The sequence below is a fragment of the Porites lutea genome, chromosome 10 (genome assembly GCF_958299795.1).
Source record: "Porites lutea chromosome 10, jaPorLute2.1, whole genome shotgun sequence".
NCBI lineage: Eukaryota > Metazoa > Cnidaria > Anthozoa > Scleractinia > Poritidae > Porites > Porites lutea.
Genome location: NC_133210.1, coordinates 4,077,521 through 4,100,020, shown reverse-complemented (window position 1 = coordinate 4,100,020; position 22,500 = coordinate 4,077,521). Strand labels below are relative to the sequence as shown.

The 22,500-nt window shown below is 38.8% G+C and overlaps 2 protein-coding genes across 3 annotated transcripts in view; both read left to right on the top strand.

Moving 5' to 3' along the window:
- Positions 1-797, top strand: part of LOC140951279 (TM2 domain-containing protein 3-like) — a 6,584-nt gene extending 5,787 nt beyond the window's left edge. Inside the window, exon 5 of the mRNA XM_073400520.1 lies at positions 309-797. Coding sequence (XP_073256621.1) covers positions 309-477 — 169 coding nt within the window. The 3' untranslated portion in view covers positions 478-797. The remainder of the gene's footprint in view (positions 1-308) is intronic.
- A 2,706-nt stretch (positions 798-3,503) lies between these two features.
- The window catches only part of LOC140951271 (uncharacterized), a 20,130-nt gene continuing 1,133 nt past the window's right edge, over positions 3,504-22,500 (top strand). The window contains exons 1-7 of one of the 2 annotated variants that reach the window (XM_073400508.1): positions 3,504-3,789; positions 9,022-9,202; positions 13,691-14,010; positions 14,642-14,782; positions 15,827-16,149; positions 16,880-18,034; positions 21,015-21,288. In XM_073400508.1, coding sequence (XP_073256609.1) covers positions 3,613-3,789; positions 9,022-9,202; positions 13,691-14,010; positions 14,642-14,782; positions 15,827-16,149; positions 16,880-18,034; positions 21,015-21,288 — 2,571 coding nt within the window. In that variant the 5' untranslated portion in view covers positions 3,504-3,612. The remainder of the gene's footprint in view (positions 3,790-9,021; positions 9,203-13,690; positions 14,011-14,641; positions 14,783-15,826; positions 16,150-16,879; positions 18,035-21,014; positions 21,289-22,500) is intronic. The other variant, XM_073400509.1, reaches the window with a different exon arrangement.

Below are 22,500 nucleotides of genomic sequence, written 5' to 3'. Positions count from 1 at the left end.
CAAAAAATACATGTATATTCCTGACTGTAAAATCAGACTTGCTTCTTTCCGTTGTTCAGATCCTTTAATGCAGTAATTCTGTTTTTGTCTGAGATATTGTAACAAGATAGGAGCATAGTTTCCTTTCCCCTTTGGCTGTACAAAAACAGTAAGGTAAAAGAGTGAATCGCAGGTAACTTGATGCTGCTTTGCAATATTTTTCACACCGTAATATGTTTATTAAAAAAATTAGAATTGTATTATCCTTGCTTAAGCTATATATGCTGATTAAAATGAGTACAATTTAACTGTTTTTTTTTATGTTTTAGCTTAACCTTAGGTGGCTTTGGCGTGGACCGATTTTACCTGGGGCACTGGAGAGAGGGCCTTGGAAAGCTCTTCAGCTTTGGAGGCCTTGGAGTATGGACCCTTGTGGACCTGATTCTTATTATTATTGGATACGTTGGACCAGCGGATGGCTCACTCTACATATTCTAGACATGTTCGCTGAACTCTTTCTAGTGATATTATTTCATTCCTGTTTATTAGGAATGCAGGGTCATTCCTTTTGCAGAGGCGGGTCCAGGAGTTAGCGGACGCTCATAGGACGTCATCTGGCTCGCCTCCGAAATGTCGCCAGTTGAGAGGGCCAAACTGGAAAGTGCAACGCCGCAAACCTTAGTGACGCTACTAAAGAAGAAAGATTTAAAAGAAAACAAAAACAGACGAAGAAATGTGGAAAAATGTTAAACAAGCAAGGTGATCTAAAGGACTCCAGGCAATCGAGCAGTGTGTTTGGTGAGGTTACCGGTCATCTCCCCCCCCCCCCCCCCCCAAGTCATTTCACCCCGGTTGCTTAGCCCCCTATTTTAGAGCGAGGAATATTATATTTGAAGCGTGCTTGTTTTTCGATTATTTTGGTTATGGCTTAAAGAACGAGGAATATAAGTGATTTTTAGTGCTTCCTGGCAGGTGTCCTGTATCAACTGTATGGACCAAGAAGTAGTTGATTATCATTTTCTGTTTGATCATTTAAGTACTTTCATGTAAAGAATAATATTCACGTGTTTGATGTTATGCTGTATAATTTGAGTCAAAAATTTTTTGCTCTGTGAGACCATGTTTCTTGATCTAAATTATTTTTTGGAACAACTACATATTTCTTTGTATACTTTTTGGGTGGTGAAGCACTATTTATTATTACTTACCGTAATGAAGTGTCAGCGAAAAGTGTGCGCTAGGAAAGGGTTTCATTTTTACCTTATTGCTGACTTAGCCACCAAACCACGAGAACTAGCAAGGCCGAAGGCCTTGCGCAGCGAGGTTTATAAATTCGTCGCGTGTGGATGTTAGCGGCCTGCAAACTCAGATGTTTCATATATTCCTTAGTCGGTTGTTTTTGACGATGAATTTTGATAGTAGAAGTATTTTTTGCAGACGAGTTTGCTTCTTTCCGCTATGTGTGTCGGAAGCGCGTTTAGGTTCGACATTTTACCGTCAAAGCCTTGCCCATTTCCCAAAAGAATACCTTTGTATTCATGTTATTCCGAGGGTCTTGAGAGGTTTATAATCTCGTCACGCCTGAAGTGCGTGTACCGCCCGTGGTGTTAGCGACATGCAAAGTCGGCTGCCCCATCTATACTTTTTGCTGGCGAGAAGAGGAGCCCACAGTCCTAATCTCCAGGTAGTTATTAATAATGCGTCGCATGTATGTAGCCAGCTTTTGTTTGGACTTCCGCTAAGAATGACTGGAATGCACAAAACGCAATTTGATCACGCGCGTTTCGACCTTCTCCCCCTCGTAATCTGATCATGCGTGGCGTGTTTTGACCATCTGGCACGTGAAACTTTCGCAAAGCACGGGTTATCCAGGGTGTAATATAATTTATTCGTTTTCTTTGTTTTGTGGACTATTGTCAGGGTTAGGTTCATTGTTAAGGAAGTTTTGTTTTCTTTGTTTTACGTCAGCTGTGAATAATAGATTTTATTACACCGAAGGTGAGCCCAAAGCACAGCGTTGGAGTAACTGACCTATTTCTATTTCATATTTATACTTGGCAAAGGTTGCCCAGCGCGCCAAGGTAAATAAATAAGTAAATAAATAAATAAATAAATAAATAAATAAAAAAGAATCAAATAAAAAGAATCATGTAATTAAGTAAATAAAATCTGTTCCCGAACAGTGCGTTTAAAATGTCCAAAGTCTCTATCTTCCTGCGGACGGCAACGAGAACGTCAAAAAACAATAGGTTTATCAAGCAAAACAACTTCGCACGTGCATTACACTTTTTTGTACGTTTCTTTCCCGTTTTTACACGACTAGGACTTGAAAATGCCTTATTTCACTTTTTATGGAGGACGCAAACAACTAAAAGAATTTACAAGAAATGTAATTGTAAATAAAAAATACATATGGCAATACGGAGGCGGCGGAGCGTTTTGAAACGTGGGGCGCGGGAGCTCATGTTCCACTCAGCCATACGCATACCCCTACTCAAATTTTCCAAAATGCCCTTTGCGTTGTTCATTGGCACAAGCAATCTTCACAGTGCCTAGTGTGTCCGTAATCGATTGGTAACAATACATCAGTAGGCAGTTGTTTAGGCGTTCCTGCTTCATTGTGCTTCGTCTGAGGGCAGAAAATGTGCGCTCTGAAGTCGCTGATGTCACAGGTATTTTCAACTACTTTTAGGCACCAAAATGTTGGGGGGGGGGGAGCTCTGCCCCCCCAATGTTTGTTTTGGGGGAGCTACGTACCCCCTCCCCCTACTCCGCCGCCTATGAAGTGGGACATCCAAAATAACCAAAAAGCGAAACTAGGTGGGTGACCGTAATGATGATAATTGAAAATAAGAAAAGTCAGGAAAGGGGAACAAATCTGGTAAACATAAGTGTATACGCGGATAAGTAGTGGCCGAGTATCCGCGTAAAATGCAGTTAAGGTGACTCGACCCAGTTTTTTTTGGGGGGGTACCATCCTACTTTGAAGCTCTCTGGTATCCCCACCTTTACTTTTATCGTAAGTCTAACACATGGAATGGATAACATATAGATCAATCTACGATATAACATAAAATTTTTGGCGACCGGAGTAAATGTCACGTGGTTACAATGCCACGCCCCTTTGAGGTCTGAGTCGAAAATCTGCTGTTGCCGGCATTTTTTCGTGAAAATCTCTCGGATACAAATAGTGCGCATTAGTGCCTTGCGCTGAACAGAGTTTCACCAAAATCGCAAAGACCCAATTCGAGCAATTCAGCGGTTTCCAAATTTAGGTCATAATGTATGCGAAAATGATAAGCAAACTTTACACGGATTATATCTAATAAACTATGAGATTCATCTCTGTATTTTGGACATCCTTATAACAGATGGGTCCTTGCAAGTCAGCAAAACAATTTAGGGCCCCACCCATTTTTTAAGGGAAAAGCCCTGGGGACGAGATTGCTCAAAAAGGGCCTTTGAAAAATATAAGCCCCGGAGCTTATTTTCGAAATTTTACGGTATTTCGAGGTATTCTTAGAATGCATCATGTTTACATTGAAGAGATCACTTGAAACAGCTTTTTTCGCAGTGAGCACTTGCTTTACGTTAGTTTTCATTTTTTTCGTGTAAGCCGGAATCTCAATCAAAATGGCGGCAGGTAAACAAAAAAGCCTTGATGAAATCGAGGATTTTGAGGAGATGATTCTGTTAATGAGGGAGCTCGGCATTTCCTCCAAAGGGTTAAAATCGCTGGAACGAATGAAAGATCACGTTAGAACTACACTAGACCAGTCGTCAAAATCATCCGGTTGGAGTGCAGGGCAGGTACTGTGACTGCTGTTAATATTAGAGATGTGTTAAATTAATACATGTTCGATAGGCTTTGGTTATTCTTTATCTGGGCGCAATTTGCTCGCATCAGTGCGCAGTATTACGCTTGTTCTGTGAGGAAACTTCCGAGATAGCGGAATTGTGCAATTATGTACGCGTGAAAATGACGATTCCTCTCTTTTGCGCATTATAGCTAACTAAACTTCGAAGCTAGGTAGATTTGATTTGCTTGAACACTGCCTGTTTATCACCGAATCAGGCTTGATGGTGTATAGCGAAGAACTATACTAGTGTAGAAGGAATGAGACATAAGATGGTAATCAATAACTAGGAAACTGAGGGTTTAAAGGCCTGATATTACGTTTTAGATTCGACTAATGTTTCTAGTACTCTAATTTTTAATGCATATAGTTGCGTGTTCTAAAAATTGCTACGGTTACTTATGCTTTTGTAAGAGCCCTTCGCCTTCTTTACAAACAATATGGAGGGCACATTTTATTTCTGCTGCGTTTTCTTTTGTAATTTGTATCAAGGCTAATAAGTATCAAGTGAATAAAAAATTCCTGCCAAGTAAAAAGCGACCAAGCTAACTTTCCAGAGAGGTATCTGAAGAACTCAGAGTAGTGGTTTAATGATACGTGAGGCGGAAGTGCTAGCCAAGCCCGAGAGATACACGTACACGCAACCGCAAGTATCTGGCATATTGCGAGCCTTCGAGCAAGCAACGACAGCAAGAGCGTAGTCAGCAACTGTCATTTTTGGAAGCACCTATAATGAGTACTCCGTTTGACTTTAAAAGCTGGTGCGAAACCAATGGACTGAAGAAGGATACTACCTGACGGAGCAAGATCTCAACACTAAAGAAGCCCTTGTTCCACGGTTCGGGAGTATGCCAGTTTTGGAAGAAGCGAAAACAATGGTTACGTCACCAACCATAACATGATCACCATGGCGATGACCATTTTCAAAACATACAAAATGGCGGACAAGGGAGAGGAAAGAGTATTGACAGAAATTCTCGTTTATTCTTGTTTCATCGAGCCCTTTATTTGTCTTCTCCTTACTATGAATTGGGAAGTACCTTGAGGACAAGGAGTAACCATTCTTGCGCTATAGTTCTTCGCTTATTGCGCGCTTTGTAGGCACTTCGTACTCACTGCGTATGTAATCAGTACATCGAAAATTGGTAAGCACGCTAACAAGTTTGTGCCTATTTCTTTCATTAATGTTTTATATTATAAGAAAAAAGAATGCTTTGGAAACAACTAAAAAAGTGAGTTGTTCTATAATTTATTTCCTTATGTTTGTAAAGAGTAAGTTTTACGGTAATTTTTCCCGTTGCTTCTGTTTCTCTCTCGGGGAGTGAGCGACTGGCCGGAGAAGACGGCTGTAATTCAGGTTATTGTTTTTGGTGCCAGCGAGTCATTTGTGAGTAAAATATCTGTTTTTTTCGAATATGATGTTCTGTTGGTGTATGTCCTGAAGCGGTTCCGTCCAGGTATACAACAGGTTTACAAGGGATTTCTGAGGGTATTGAGTCCGCGTTTTCTTCTTGAAAACCCAAAAAGTGAAAATCTTGCTTATCATCCCTGATCATTTTTTCTTTGTCCCGCTTCAAAAAAACCTACTGCTTTCAATTATTCCACTGTCTGAAGTTCACTGATTATTTGCTCAAGCTTAACAAATGCAAGAGACTCTTTAGAATTAAATATACATATTGGAAAACTAAGAATGCCTGTTGTTTTTGGATATATTGATTAAAATGGGATACTATAGTCTTGTAGTCCACCGGATTTGACCAGAGGTCAGATATCAACAGGGTTATGGGTTGTTATAAAATATCCTCTTATATGGGATTTGATGTATATCCGAATAATACTAAATTATTGTTTTTAACTCTGGGGTTGCCTTCAAACCAAAGACATTGTAACTTTGAGGAGCACTTTTCTCCTAGTCTTCTCTGTGGGGACCCTCAAACAATTCTATTAGACAAGGTTTGGCCCAAAATAATAATGATTGCTGCACTTGGCATGGACACAACATAAGTTTTCCAAAGTTCTTTTTCATAGTTCTCCATGGTTCTATTGAACAGCACTTTCAAGAAAACAAAGCTCACACATCAGAGTAAAGATACAATTATAAAAGTTATTAATTTTATTGTACATTTTGTTTTTTGTAAATAAACATTTTATTTCTGGTCCTGGCATAAACTACGAGCAAGGGAGCTATGCAAGTCACGCAGACCATCAGCAAAAATAAAGTAAAAACTGCAAATTTTACAGATTACGGTTAAGCATTCTTTTTACTGATTAGGGTTTAGGTTGGGGTTAGGGTTATGATTAAGTGCTGTTTAGGGTTAAACACTTATTTACCATGGTTAGCTTTCAGTTAATTCTTTCGGTATTACCAGATTGCTGTTTTTGATTTTTATGTATTGTTTTCAATGAGTCGTATCTGACCTGCATGACTCGCTGCCATGGCTCGCTGGCTCGCATATTATACACACTCTTATATCTCAAAATCTTGTTTTTTAACACCTTCTTGGACATGAAAACCAAAAACCAAAGCTCAATTGATATAATGAAGACAGTAGCAGCTGACATAGGTTTTCAATAGTTATCTTGTGAGATGTCTCTCATGTATTATTTATTAGCGAGGATGATTTGTTGAGGATGATACATTAATATAGATGCTTTTTCATCGAGAGAATCTCAATAATTTAGGATTTATTCAAATACAAACATAGTCAATATTATGACATAAAATGTGGGCTTATTGCTCATGCAAAGGTATTGATGGGGGAGAGTGTGACATTTTTCCTGTTTCAGATTGACCTTTGCACAGCACAGGGACTGAACGTATTATGTATTTGGCATTTGTAAAGTATTAACAATATTTGACACAAGGATTGAACATTAAGTGGAGAAAATCTTCACAAGCCTCCACTTCCATGACTCAATCCTCATCTATCTCCTTTAAAGCCCCTTGAATAAGGGCCACTGTCTCTTCTATGGTTGAATGGTCATTGAGTGTGAGCTTCCACCCACAAGGTATATAAGCCCCCCCTCCAACCTGTTTCCCTCTTACCCATTTTTGAGTGGGAGGAGGAGGCTATGTGGTAGTAGGTAAGCCTGTGACCACACTACAAAGAAACAAAAACACATGTTTGATTTTACTGAGGTAGGGTTGAATTTGGACATTAAATTTTTTATTACAGAGTAACATGAGGCGAATCTAAAGCAACATTTTGCCCTCAGAGCACAAATATGTCGTTCTGAAGATATTTAACATTTGTCTTCCTCGTTCCTTTTGCCAGCTTTTTGGCACAAACGCGACAACATGTTTGTAATATGTCCATATGTTTGTCTACATTTTGGACGAACATCCTGATCAAAATATAAGAAATCAATATAAGAACCTACTCACACTGATTTAAAACTCATTCAACACACATGATCTGGATCAATAAAGTGATTTCTAGATCAGAGTCGCGTACATTGCCGGTGAACACCACCAAAAACAGACTTGATCGCTTATAACTAAAAATACATGGACAGACTAAGGCATAACCATCAATATAGTAACCCTTCCTGTCCGTTGGCAATTTTCAATGTGTGGTTACCATTTTTACTAGGTTGTTACCATCGATGAAACTTTGCCTGAAACTGTTCTGAACACACCTTACACGTTGTAGTTTTGAGGAAAATTAGTCTTGATTTCGTAAAAATTCGGCAAGATACTGAAAACTAAACGTAAAGACATGTACTTACATTCGATGCCCGTCAATATGGCGGCGACGTCTTCGAACGCTGTTTGATCACTGTCGATTTTAACTACCGTAATGTTGCACGAAACTGCTCTTGACATTCAGAAAAAGCAAGGAAAAGGCTTCTTCATCAGCACTGCTAGCTCGGAAGTCCCGGATATTGAACGAGTGGACCTGGAACAGGCTTTGAAAAAAGCTCCCTTGTTTTTGGCGATTATTTTTTCCCATTTTTGCGTCATCGCTTCTTCCAAAACTGGCATTGTTCTTATCACTTTGCACCGAGTCGGACGTAACAAAACTGGAAATCATGATGACCCTTGGTCAGCGCAAACTTCTACTCAAAGCGATCGCCACGTTACCAAAAGACTACCCAAACGAGACGCAAATAGATATGGTGGGCCGTTTGTTTCAAAATTGTTTGTTAACGTAATGTTTAATGTGATAGAATGAACCAACCATCGTTATTTTTCAGATTGATATAAGCTGCGATCAGGCGATTTTTTTTTTTTATCGCGGGTTAACCTTGATATCACTTTACGGTTTGTGATGTGACATTTTCTTCCTTGATATCATGTTACTGCCGTGATGTATGTAACATTTTCTTCCTTGTTGTCATTTTACTGCCGTGATATGACATTTTCTACCGTGATATCATTTTACTACCGTAATGCAACATTTTCTACCTTGATATCTTTTCACTGCCGTGATGAACCAGACCTTTTCTGCTTGGCGGAGCGTTTTGTATATATTGTATTTTTTGTTTAGAGATTGTCTACCTCGCGTATGAAAATAAAACTACTGAAGTAGCGCAGGAGTGTGGGGTTAGGAAAAAGATAAAGTAGGCTTGCTTGTTCTCGCGCTCCGTGCTCGCCATTTCTCGGTTTGCTCGTCGATTTTTGAAAACAAAAAAAAGAGAAGTCTGTGTAACTTCACTTTAAAAATCGCGTTTCTTGTGAGTAGTAAGAAAAATAAAGCACAAAATGTATGGAACAAAAATTGGAAATTAGAAAATTTATTTGAGCAAACACCACCCCTTTCTTCGGTTGAACATTCACGTCTAGACTGAAAAAAAAGAAAAAAAAAAAAAAAAAGAAAAAAAAAAAAGAAACGCTTGCTGTCAGGCTATTTTCATTCAAGCCAAAAAAAGGACACGTGAGTTTGCATGTTTATTTGAAACTTTTAAATACGTTGGTGACAAGATTAAGTATCGTGTCCTTTCTTTCTCATCAGAAGGTAAGGGAAATAAAATTAATCCTTTCTGCAGATAGTATTTGACAAGGGCAGTGGCCAAACCTTGGACTAGGCTCCACAGTGGGGGAAAGGGCCTCGTTTCGCACGCCGATTCTTTTAGTTAATTGAACAGAGGCTCAAAATGAACTAAAATTAGATAATAAATTGTTCAGTTACAGTTGACTTCTTTAGTGTCTTCGACTTTTATAAGTCCTTACTTCTTTCCGTAGGCCTTTTCTATCTTGTCAGATGTACGAGATGACGAAGTAAGAAAAAGAACAAGTTTACTCAGTCTTCTCATTGAAGTCGAGGGATTGTTGAATAAACTAGACTCCGACCAATTTCGTGTCCACCATATCGAACATCACAAACTGCAACTGACACGAAAGGAATACTTTGTGCTTGTGGCAGGTAAACAAGCTAAAAAAAGAACGAACAACCTTGCGTGATTGATCGTAATTAATTTTATCTTATTAAGCTTCGTCATGTACAACGACAAACAAAAACCTTAGAGAATTTTGTTTTGCAACCTATTCCTAGACTTTCACTCCGGCAAATAAACAGGGACTGCTGTTGGTTGATTATCTTATTAAAGGACAACGATTTTCGAAGTCATCTATGAAGAGACCTGGTAGAGAAAAAAAGGCGCAGATAATTGCACAAGGAAAAATACCTTGTGAATCATTCATTCAGCGGCTTTGAGAATTAAACTTATATTCTTCATATATAAAACTTTACAAATATCGAAAATGTTTTGCACGTCGTTCTTTATTCTTTGCCGCTGTTGAACCCTAATATGGATAAGACATTGTTCGATTGGCCAATCGTGTTGCAGTATGACGTCAGAGCGAAGTATACGATTGATTTCTGGACAGTTCTCGGGCATGAATTTTTTTCCCCCGAGCGTTCGCTTAACCAACCAAAAGACCGCCGAGGGTTCGTATCCGTTCGATAAAGCAATCAAATCGCTCTATTTCAGTTCGTTTGTTGCTTTTGTTCCGTTCGCGTGTTTTCATTTCAAGGTGATACAAAATTCGCTCTAACAAACGACACTATAAACATGCTAAGACAGAGGAACAGGAGCACCCAACGAGAATATAGTTCAAAACCACTTGAACATTGTTAAATGACGTATTTTAGTATTTAAACGGTAGATATAGGCATATTTTTATCCCCTAAAAATTTTTCATCTGTTCGGATTTCCTAGCAGAAAGTCTAGTGATCCGAAAATTATAGGGATCAAAACTTACCTTTCCGAAAATTTCAGCCAGAAAAAAGGCTCCTGAAAATTCTAGGTGACCTTTTTAGGGTAAAAACATGTCAAAAACGGGCAATTAATATAATTTTTTAGATGTTCGTAAATCCTACGAGAGGCAGGCGAGCAGAAAATTTTACCAAAAATGTTCGAAAAATTCTAGATCTCAAGTCGTCTTCCGAACACATATTTTTTAAGAGCGACGGTCAGGAAATATCGACCATCAAGTGGCAAGAGTTGAAAAATCGATTGCCTTCATTTTTTGTCCATAAATAGCGTTTAGGTAGATAAGTAATCTGATGTAAGTTGTTCTGGCAAAAAGCCTTTTATTTTCGAGAAAAGAAAGAATATCAGTTTTCGTGGTCGGAATCTCAAAATGGCCGTATTTTCAACCCGAAATTTGCTAACATCGACTCTCCTCGCGTTCGCAAATAAAGCCGCAAGGAGAAATTTGGACACTTTCCATCAGTAGAACAACTCTTCTTCTTTCACTAGAAGATACTTTCAAAGCAATATCAAGACTCGTTGAACTAACATAATTCAGAAACGAAGAACAGGTTTTTATGGTGACAAAAAATTTAATTTAGTAGTTGATTTCTGTGGCATTTTTCTTCATGTGGTATAGCTCCAAATTTTCCCGGTCCTCGTTTATTCACACATTTAGACATTCATCTAAAGTATACCTGAGAATTAGCTTGGGTTCCCTTAGGCAGCCTCCAAACGAAAGTATCAAAGTCCAGTAAAAATAGTGAAGCGTGACCAAAATAACTTATTTAACGGCTACAAGTTTCCTCGATCGTAAAGTAAGAAAACGAAATATCTTCCTGTTCTGTCATGCTTAGCAAATTACCATTGTTAAAGTCCATATTTTTCGATAAAAAGTGGGTACCAAAAAAAGCGCGTTTGACTTTTTCTTCTTCAAAATACTGTCGGGATCGAAAATGTTACTCTTTCAAGAATTGCGTTGCGTTACTACCGTGATTCCGTGACTGTCATTTTAACGGATTCGTCTCTTCAAACGTACGTTATGTCACGTGCAGTCACGGAACAGATTGTCACGAAGAGTCACCGTCTGGTAGAGTTCAGCGTTTGAAAATGGCTAAAATTGACCCAGTTTCACCTTTTTACCCCACTCTTTGATTGGAAAAAGAAATTTTGCAATGGGAAAACCTACAAGAAGTACAAAAAACGAGCCTTTAGGCTTTAAATATCTACTTTTGTGTGTTTAGAAGTTGGAAGTGTTTACACAATTACCGCCGGCCTACCATGAAAATTCCTGAACTTCTATGGTCTCTTACGGAGAGTACATTCAATAACCCAAGCCAATTTCCAGGTATGTTTTAAATGAATGTCTAAATGTGTGATTTAAATAGCATTAAGAGAATTTGGAGTTATACCACATGTTAAATATTGCCGTCGAAAATGAGTAACGAATTTAAGGTTTTGTTATCCTGAAAACCTATCCCTCATTTTTGAATTATTTCAGTACGACAAGCTTCGCTATTGCCCTGAAAGTATCTTTTAGTGGAAGAAAAGGAATTTTTCTGTTCATGGGAAGAGTCCAAATTTCTCCATGCGGCTTCGTTTGCGAACGCGAGGATTGTTAATGTTAGTGAATTTCAGGTTAACAATTAGGGCAGTCTGAATCTCTGACATCGAAAACCGATCTTCTAATTTTTCTCACGAATAAAAAGCTTTCGGCAGGAACAATCTACTTTAGGTTTCTTATCTACCTAAAAGATATCTATGAACAAAAAATGAAAGAAATTGATTTTTCAACTCTTGCCACGAAATTAAGATTTTGGTCGATTTTTCCTGACCGGCGCTCTTAAAAACTGACGTTGGGTCTCCTTGGAGGAACACCTCGAGAAAGTTGAGCGAAATTATACAAAATGTTTTTTATTAACCCTGCATGTTTTCATAAATCCGTATAAAAATATCTGTTGTTTTTACTGCCTTATTGACAGCAAAAAATGCAAAAAAATGTTGAATTACAATATATTATAGAGACTCAGTCTCTAGTTGATCTTGGAAGGATCATGGCGGATACTGTGGATATATTCTGAGACATAATTAACAATCATTCTTTGAAATCGAGGTGAATAGTGGTTATAATTTACCGAGGCGAGAAGCGGCAAGGTAAATATTCCTTAAGCCACTATTCACCGAGATTGAAAAAATTGTTTTAATATATACACACGAAGTGATCTCAAAAAAATCAGAGAGGAAACCATCAAAAGGTACGATTTGATTGACGGATCAAATCACGCGAAAGTTTAAAAATAGATGTTTGCAGAATTTTCAAACATGGCAATTCACAAGTTTATCACTTCGCAAACAACAGCTTAATGGCTTCAATGGAACCGTTTAAACCGTTTAACCTGAGAAGAAAAGCAGAGCTTGTTTGCTTTCTGTTGACTCGCCAAGTTTATAGCCAAAAGGGCTTGTTGTGTCGTTCTTCGCATGAATTAGTACTGACAAAAATGGCGGCTCGGTTGCTCGAGGTAAGACGTCGTCTTCCTGTACCATTCTTTTTCCTATTTACTTGAAACGTAAACTTTTGCAAACATTCGCGTTCAAATTTGTTTGTTATAAATAAACTTCGATTTTTGGTCCAAATTTTCTTGTTAGGAAACGCTGAGTTCACGAAACGGCTTCTTCTATGAGAATAAATTGGAGTTGTAAACAATCCATCGAGCACAAAACTCAGCGACAGTAAATGGAAAAACGCCGTTTTGAATCCTTCCATGTCTTTTCTTGCCTTAAAAAAGGGTCAACCCTAGGATTCTGTTGACTTTTAAAAGATCGTTCTCTAAAAAAATGGGAAAAACACCAAGCTCACACATTATCTACTCGCTAGGAGGTGAATATTATACACTTAATGTCAGATCCCTGGGGAAACAGTTAGTTTTGTTTTCCCGAGACTCCTGGAAACATCAGGACTCTCGGGAAAACAAAACTAACTGTTTCCCGAGAGACCTGACTTTCACTTCAACAGCGACAGAAGAATAACCCGAAGCGAATCAAAACAGTCGACTCGGTACTTATAAGAACACAAATTTATAATTAATTCTCGAAAGAAACTACTGAATGAATGATTTCCAAAGTACTTTCCTTATATTATCTTCATCTTTTTCCTCCACTAGCTGCTGTTTCTCTTCTGGGATAGCTTTGAAAATCGTTGCTTTTTAGCTTGAGGCTTCTTGTTTGTGTTATTGTGTTCATGCACGAAAAAAAAAAAAAAAATTGGCGGTGTTTTTCCCGCCTTCTGTCACGCTACTTTCCAACGTGCTTTGATCACGTGCTGTAATAAATCCCGAGCGGGGTACAATGCTTAATGTATCACGATCGGGATACATTTGATTTTAATCAAGACCATGTGACCAAGAATCAGCCAATGGCAGTCCCTGTTTAGTTGAGTGAAGGTCTTGGATTATAACAATGTTGAATAGTCCGAGATAGCGAACCAATCAGATTGCTTCAATGACCAAGATCAGAGATCTTGCAAGATCTCTGAGGGTGTACGTGTATATACTTATCAGTTTTATTTAGTCCTTAGAACAGATTTTCCCTCAGTTCTACATGCAATACGATAGTTGTTCAGTAATCCGAAATTAAATACTAGTAACTTTATACCTTTGCAGGAGAGACAGGGTCTGGAAAAAGTAGCTTGATAAATCTTATTCTGGGAGAAGAGCTTCTTCCATATTCGGTTCTTAGCACAACGTCAACCATTTGTGAGCTTAAGTTTGGGGAGGAACGTAAAATGGTCGCTCACTTTAAAGACAAGGATCCTGAAACAGGCCTACCAACAAAGGTTATCCCGATAATGGAGTGTGAAGAAGGTTACCTTCAACAAATTTGTCCTTATGTTCACGTGGAGAACGATCGCGAAATGGGATCAAATTTCAAGAAGGTTGAGCTCTTTTGGCCTCACACTTTATTGGAGGTAGACGCGGCATATGTAATTATCAAGTCATAGTTTGAGGCTTATTTAATTTTTTTACGCTACTAGAGCTGATACCAAGTGCGAAACGTAACCCTTAAAAATTGAGAAAGAAAGGAGGGTTACGTTGATTTAATGATAATGATTTTAATGGTGATGATAATAATAACAATGATGACGACGAGCAGACATTCTTCAAATGGCGGTTGTCATCCATCTAGGTGTATTTTTGCTTTTTTGCTATGTTCTTTTCCTTTTCGCAAAGAGAGTGAAATTTTCTGCTATTTCTCCGTCTCTATAAGTGAGATGAGTTAACGCAATCGTGTCCTCAGGTCGTCTTGGCTGCCCTCCCTTTTTCTTGCGTTATCCTGCACTATTGATGTTATTAACCAGTTAACGCGGACGTATTTCCAATTTGATCATCGCTAGCTGGTTGTGAAGAATAAACCGGGGGTTCGAGCCGATCTGAAACGGAGAATGAAATATTTTGTACATATAATAATAGCTATTACGTACTCAGTCATACCGCGACACAGTAGTAAGCAAACAATCTGAGATATGATTGTAAAATCAATCTTATGACTACGTTATATATAGTGAGCTCTATGTGCATTGAATGAGGTAAAAATTTGAAAGTTTTGTATTTCAGAAAGGAATTGTGATAATTGATAGTCCTGGAGTTGGCGAGTCTGATATTATGGACCATGCAGTCACACAATATCTACCCCAGGCGTTTGCTTTCATCTATGTCATTAACAGTGCAAATTCAGGCGGAATTCAGAAGGATAGGGCAAGTATCGTATAGTAAACGATAATCTTTTAGTAGCTGCTCTCAAAGGGGCTATTTCACAAGGAAATTGCTGTAAAAGGTCAATTCTATGCTAAAGTCATGAACTAAGTGCCTTTAACTATACACAAAACCCCCGTAGGAGTACTCCTGGCAATTCTTGGTGGGGGTGTGCCGTCCGGTTCTTCAAATACTGACCCGATTTCAGACCATAAAATGTAATTTTCCACACCCGTTTTCAGACTAGACCTCTAAAATCCATACTAGTTTTCAGACCTAGCTTTTTAGCAGAAATTATGTTATCATTACTTAGATTAGAGCGCACACAAAAAGTTGTTCAAATACATTTCAAATTCATATTTCTCTTTCTTTCTAACTCATTTGGAATTGAAACGATAAATACGTTCATACAGTCCTTATAGTTCCCTCGAAAACCATACCCGATTCCAGACCAAAATGGGCAAGGAGTACGCCCGTTTCCAGACCAAAACGTCGCAAAAACCCTACCCGATGGGGCGACACATGTACCTATATGGTTTATATAAGGGAGTACCCCCCGGGCACAAAACACTCTTATTGAGTGTTTAGCCCCGATAAAGAAGATATTAATCAAATTTCACAGCGCTAACCATATTATGTTTTTGGCAATTTTGCACTAGCATAGAATCCTGAAGAACACCCATGTCCATTCTTGCTATCCGTAGCAACAAACGACAGGAATCAGTCTCAGTGCATTCAAGTCTCAATTAATGTGAAAAAGTAGCAAATTTGTCTGCATTAACTCCAGCCTTCTTCAGTTCATGCATAATTTGTACCTTTTTTCTAGAAAGTCAAAGATATCTCGAAATTCCTCTTACAGATTTTTGTGAAACGTCGCACCACAGGAGACAAGCACCCAAAAAATATTGAGCCGAGCCACCTTAATTGCCTTTCATTTAATCTAAAGCTGTCAGTGGTGTTCAATTAAAATGCGCGTAGTAAAGTTGTGCAAATTCTTATTATCCTTACCGAAATCCTTTGATGATACTGATACAAATGCTTTTGCAGCTTCAAAAATTACTAGAGGAGGTTAGAAAAGTCTCAGTTCAATGCCAGGGTGAAGTGCCTGTCGAATCTGCATTATTTGTGTGTAACAAGTGGGACCAAGTCCCGGAGAAGGAAGCAGAAAAGGTCAAGAATCATGTGATCAAAAAACTACAAGTATGCTGGCCTGGCGTTGATCCCGAGTCACAGGTCATGTATATGTCAACAACAAAAGCCAGTAAAGCTCAAGGCTATGGTTTTATTACAGAAGAATTTAACACTTTGATGAAAGGCTTGAGGTTTGTGGTGGTAAAAAGTATTGGATCCAGGCTGGAAATTCATTGGTCGTAAGTATCAGGCTACACGTCACTAATTTTAACAAGATTTTTTACCTAGCCTTTTCCCGTTATGTCCTCTTTTGGCCTTTTCCCTAACCTCCCTGAGGTTCTGAGAGAAACGTATTGTAGTAAAGAATTTTTAAGGAACTAATAAAAATTAGTCGTAAAATGTAATCGAGAGTATTTAAGAGCGCCAAAGCCCACCGAGGTTTACAACGGATAAAAGGGCATGCTGCTCAATCAAGACAACGCACTTACCAACTAAAAGGTAAAAAAATCGAAGTCTCCTTTTGAAGCATAATAGCCTAGAAGGTCGCCTGGAGCGTTGCTACCTTTCCTTTATCCTGGCCTCGCCTGCGATTAGGTGTTCTTATCCTGGCCCTGTTCCTGACCAAAACATGAAGTTTCCGACACTCGTTTTAGCCTCCAGAATCCATATGATACATATACCCGTTTCGAGACTTGGCTTCCGGAATTGTTTTCGGTTTGCAAATACCATTAATTTACCTAAGTAGAAACAACACAAAGTTTATTTTTCCCCTGGAGACTACACCCGATTTTCAGATTATATTGGGCAAAATATTAGACTAGTATTTTTTTTGGACCAAAGCAGTGCATAAACCAAACCCTGGTCTGCCCTTAAGGATTGCACATACTTGTATAACTTAAATGGTTGTCAGTAACACCACCCTAGCTTCCGGATAACCTTTGTTGCATTAACTGTTCTTTCATCATTTAGATGGTTGGATCGCGTTATTCAACGAATTGTTAATCAAGCAAAAGCTTCCGTGAAGAGTGCCTCCAGAAATCGCAGCCAACTGTGCGAAAAGACGCGTAAGATTGATCAGTTTTTAGAGGCGTTTGAGAAAGAACAAAAGGAAGCAGTTGCAGGCCTTCATCAATTTCAGAGGACACTTGAGCATGGTGCTGTGCAGAAACTATCCGCGTACCTCTCATCTGAAGAAGTTAAGGCTCGCTTTACGTCATGGACATTAGATGAAGTGCCAGGATCAGAAGGCAACTGGGACGATACAGTACAGGAAATAAAGAACCTGCTATCAAAGCGGCTGCGAGAATTCATGCAGCAATGGGAAGAAGATAATAAAGTGTTTGAAAATGCTTACAAGTCTCTCGTGGAACACGTTCAAAGTCTCTTCAGTTTTTTTGAAGGACAGTTGCGGAATCTCGAGATCGCCATCACAGCTGATGTTGATTCAGAAAATCTGGACGAGCTTCTTGTATGCCAAGACATCCCATTGGCAGCAAAAATATTCATTGGATGCACCAGCCCAATCTGGATTCCACTTGGCTTAGTTGCTCTGGTAATCACTGCTCCTGTTCTTGGTTTCGCGGCAACTAAAATTAAGTTGAAGGAAAGACAAAAAGTTAAGTATTACGAGTGCAACAAGTGTGCTTTCTTGAGAAAAGTATCGAAAAAGTATCTTGAAGATTCTAAAGAGGAAAAAGGCTTGGAACTTTTCGTGAACGAACAAATGAAAGAAGCGAAATTCTTCCTCAAGCAGATTGAGGCACGTCTACCAGAAATGATAGACGAAGGCAAGATGTTACGCAACGAATATGTTGCCGAGACACGCTCACAGAAAGAGATATCAGAGCGCTACCAGCCAATAATTGATGAAGGTTCTCACCTCAGAGGGCGCCTGGCAGAATATGGGTTCAAAGAAGTTCGAGCCACTGATATCAGCACTGATAATCTGAAATGGAAAGAGGATACTTCTTCCCGTCTCGGCTGTGGTGCATTTGGCGTTGTGTACAAGGGAAATATGAAACGAAATGAAGACGTTTACACCGTAGTGGCACTAAAAATGTACAACGATGTTCTTGATGCCAAAAACAATGCGAGCCTGATGATGTCTGAAGTTCAAATTTTAAGGTGAGAGCAACCCTATACAGTAATTCGCTTGTTCAGTAACGATGAGCAGACAGAAAATATTAAGCTAAAGATAGATCCAGTATTAGTAATCGGCTCCTGCCAGGGTGAGGTAGATAACGTGTAATTAACAATTATTCCACGAGGGCGCGTTGGATATGAGATGATAGATAGCCAACGAAGCGCGTAGCGCCGAGTTGGCTATAATCATCTCATATCCAACAAGCGCGAGTGGAATAATTGTTTTATTAAAAACGCCCACAAAATCTCGTTGAATCTCCCCGACTAGAACAAACCGGAAAAGATAAGGGACTTCCGCTATTCACATGTCACACGTCTATTTTACACAGCAGAACAGCTAAAAAACCTGGCAGATAATGTGAAGGAAAAGAATTTTTAAGTGACAGCCGTCGAAATTAGTGTGAATTTGGATTTTCGGTGCAGTTATAAAAGTAAGAACAACGGAGAAAAACTATTACCTCGGTCGCTTGTTATGAAGTTGTTTGAAGCTACAAGCTGGTTTTGCTGAACGAGAAAAGAAGCTATACTGCCGCCTCGATTGCTCTAGTGAATGGCTGCATAGGCTGTATTTGTAGCTGGTTACTTGTGATTTATATTCTTGATGTCGGATAAACAAGCCGCAGTTATCTATCGGCGAGTGACTCGATCGGCGAATGGCTTCGCGATCATGAAGAAACAACACTTGTCTTCTTTCGTAGCTGGTCAAGGTACTTTAGTTCCATGTGTTTTCATGTGTTTTTCGACAAACTTTCAAACAAGCTCTTGGGGCTTTTTTGTTTGTTTTCTTTCTTTTTTCTTTCGATGAAATTGCATTTCTAGTATTCTAAGAAATGAATTGAAACGATTTGCTTCGGGCGCCGTTCTATCCTTCGCGAAAAAAATCTCAGCTACCTTCCAATTTTAAATTAACGCGTACACCGACCATATATGGAAAGCATGGTATTAATAGAGAATACTTCATGGAAAGTGCTGGCGTACGGTATTTACGCACGAGTTGTTGACGTATCAGAAATCGAACGAGTGAGCGCAGCGAACGAGTAAGATTTCTGATACAAAAACAACGAGTGCGTAAATACCGTACAAAGCACTTTCTATGTGGTATTGTGTTTATTATATACATACTGAGACATTCATCATTTTGGAGGCCGTTTTATTTTAAATCTTTCAAAAAAGCTAAAATTTGCCGCTACACACTTACCGCAAAATGACAACGAAAACGAAGTATCAGCTTTTTAGTAAAAACGTTTGTTAAAAACATAAATTACGGTGAGGATATGAGGTAATCCAAGAACTATAAGTAATCTTAACTGTTTGTTCTCAATGCACAATGAAAAATGAGTGAATTTAAGTAAAATGGCCGGTTTCAATATAGGCTTAAGCTTAAATGAAAGGCAAAGTAGCTCCGACAAAAAGCACAACAAAAGCTTACGTCTCGTTCTGTTTATCCCTTTCCGCTGTTGTTTCGCCGGATCTCTACCGTTTTCTTTATCGACAGTGAAACAAACGAAACTATTCCACTCCATTTCCGAAATGTTTTTCACTTTTTTAGCGAGAAAAACTCTTGGAGTAAAACGTTTCTCGTTGAATGTGTGCGGCGCTGCAAGCTGCAATAAAAGGCGGGAATTTTGGCGCGAAACTCACACACCTCTGTGGTTTCTGATTGGACGTATCATTTTTCTCACACGTGAAAAAACATCGTTCGCGATTCTGATTGGACGTATCATTTTTTCACGTGTGAAAAACATCGTTCGCTCCTCTGATTGGCTAGAACTAGTTTGCGTACGAAAATTTACGACATAGCTTTTTGGTGAGTATTTCTCAGTATGTATATAATAATAGCTCATATACCATAACGGCTAAGCCAATCAAAATGCTAGAATTGCATTGTCCAATGATTCAGTTTTTAATAATGTGGATTACATGAAATTTTAAAGTTATATAACTTTGATGAAAAAACACGAAAACACTTAACGAACTAAGTACAAATCAGATCTCTTTTAGAGAATAAAGGACAAACTAGACATAGACACTCAAAATGAGAACATATAGCGACGTTGGACACTTTTTTAAGTAACTGACCTTCATCCAAAACGCCTAATTTTCTTTTTGCTTCTAGCTATGGGTTCATGAATAACTATTAACTAAAATGGAACTAACTTTAAGGCTTTTCTGCTGAGAAATGGATAAGGCGACTAACCGGTTAGCTCAATTAACGTTGGTGGAGTGCCAATATACTGGTGATTGAAATCAGTCAGTTAACGGAATATTCTTCCAGATGTCAGTAGGGACCTGAAAAACTCAGTGCCCCTGGTTTGGTGTGGTCTACCATGGGTTACCGCCAAGATATCGCGCCATGTGAGGGAATCCAAGACAGTCTTGGATTCTGGATTCCATGCCGTGGATTCCAGAGTCCAATTACTTGATTCCAGATCTTTTTCAGTGGAACTTGGATTCCGGATTCCAATTGTTAATGGGATTCTAGATTTCTACGGCTGTATTCCGGATTCCAAGGCCCAAGGATTCCGGATTCCGCAAGCCAAGTTTTCCAAGATTGCGGAATCCGGATTCCCTTACATGGGGAGAAAGATACACACGGGGCACATGGATACGGTCCCACAGTACACTGATGGCGTTAGCTGTTGTGGTGTCCTGGGTAATAAGTAAATAAACAAATAAATAAAACTGCAATAGGACAATTGCACGATGACCTCATTTTACTACAACTACCAGAATCCTTGAGTTTGTTGTTTTCTTGTGCAAATTAAGGCTATTGTAATCCTCAGCGGGATTGACAAATTTAAATAACAAGGCAAAACCGAAATGAATTCTGGTAGTTGTAGTCAAATATCGTCATCGTGCAATTGTCCTATTGGCGCGTATTATTTAGCCTTCGGTCATATCAGAAATTTTGCTTTGCTATTAATTAATTAACTTCTCTTACTCATTTGTTTTATATCTTTAGAAAATTGAACCACCCTCACGTTGTAAAGTTTTATGGCACGTCGCTGCTTTGGGAAAAAAATTCCGTGAGACTTGTTCTGGTTTTAGAATATTGCAAAGACGACTTACGGAGTTATATCTCTAAAAACCACGAGTTAATTCCGGGGAAATCCGAAACAAAACGTAAGGCCATCCGAACAGCCTGTCAGTGGGTGAAAGAAATCACTGATGCTCTAGCGTACATTCATGACGTACAGAGGATTGTTCACAGAGACCTTAAACTGGAAAACATCTTGGTAAGATGGAAATTTGTGGTTTTTTGCTCGTCCATTTTTCCCAATAGGCCAAGTAGTGGATAGTGCTGAGCCTTTATGACAACAAATCAAATCTGTTATTTACTGAGTAAAAACTAGTGATCACCCATTATCGGAAAAGGAGACAAGCATTTTTTTATATTTGTGATTATAAGAAAAACGTGTCAGAAAAAACGGAAATAATGAAAAAAAGAAAACAAAAACAAAAACAAAACAAAACAGCAACAATAACCTATGCATTGGTGTGATAGAATTGACTGTCTGATAAATCATGATATAAGGCAAAGTCATCCATCAGAGGGACTGTTATACAGCCCCTCAAGCTAAAGTATATAATCTTATTAATATGATATATGAAACTTAACACCGTGTAAAAAGCATATATAATGAACTAGGGACTGGTAACCCTATTCAAACCGGTCCATAACCGCTCCTTTCAGTTAAGGGACCGTTCATTTTTTATGAGAGAGGGGGGGCTGGTGGGATTTGGGGGGCGCCACTCGAAAAAAATTGGCTTGAAAGGGGGGGCCAGCCGAAAAAAATGAAGGAAAGGGGGGAGTCGGACGAAAAAATTAGATTAAAAATAGGATAAGAGATGTTTACAAATCGAAGAAAAATTGTGCTCTTTTATTTATAACAAATATGCTAAAACAGTTCCAGGGTAACAAGAAAACTTCTCAACAGCTTTTATATTTTATAAGGACAGTGAACATACCATAATAACAGTCTTGAATAGCAACAACTTTCTTTTCATTCATAAAAATGTTGTTGTCAAGCTCATATAATTAAAACCAATAATTTGAGTCCTGAATTGGAACTGACCTCGTTACCAGAGCTTTTCTCTGAGAAATTTAATGGGAGGGCCATGAAACTACTACGAGGTGTCCCCTTCCTCATTTCCGACGTTCTTGCTTTTATCGCCTCAGACGAAGAATATGTAGACGAGCGGCCAGCTACAACACGCTCAGGACGAGCAGTAAAAAGAAGAGCTGAAATTGACTTTTCATTATTTTGAGTGAGGATTTGTTAAAAACAGCTTTCTAGCTTTCAGCTTTCTTTCACTAAATTACGTGAAATGTAACAAAACGAAATTATAATGCAGTAACCTTTTTAATATCTTATGTATTTTTTTATTCATGGGGGGGGGGGGGGGGGGCTTCCAAAAAATTACTCTGATGAGGGGGGGGGGGGGCT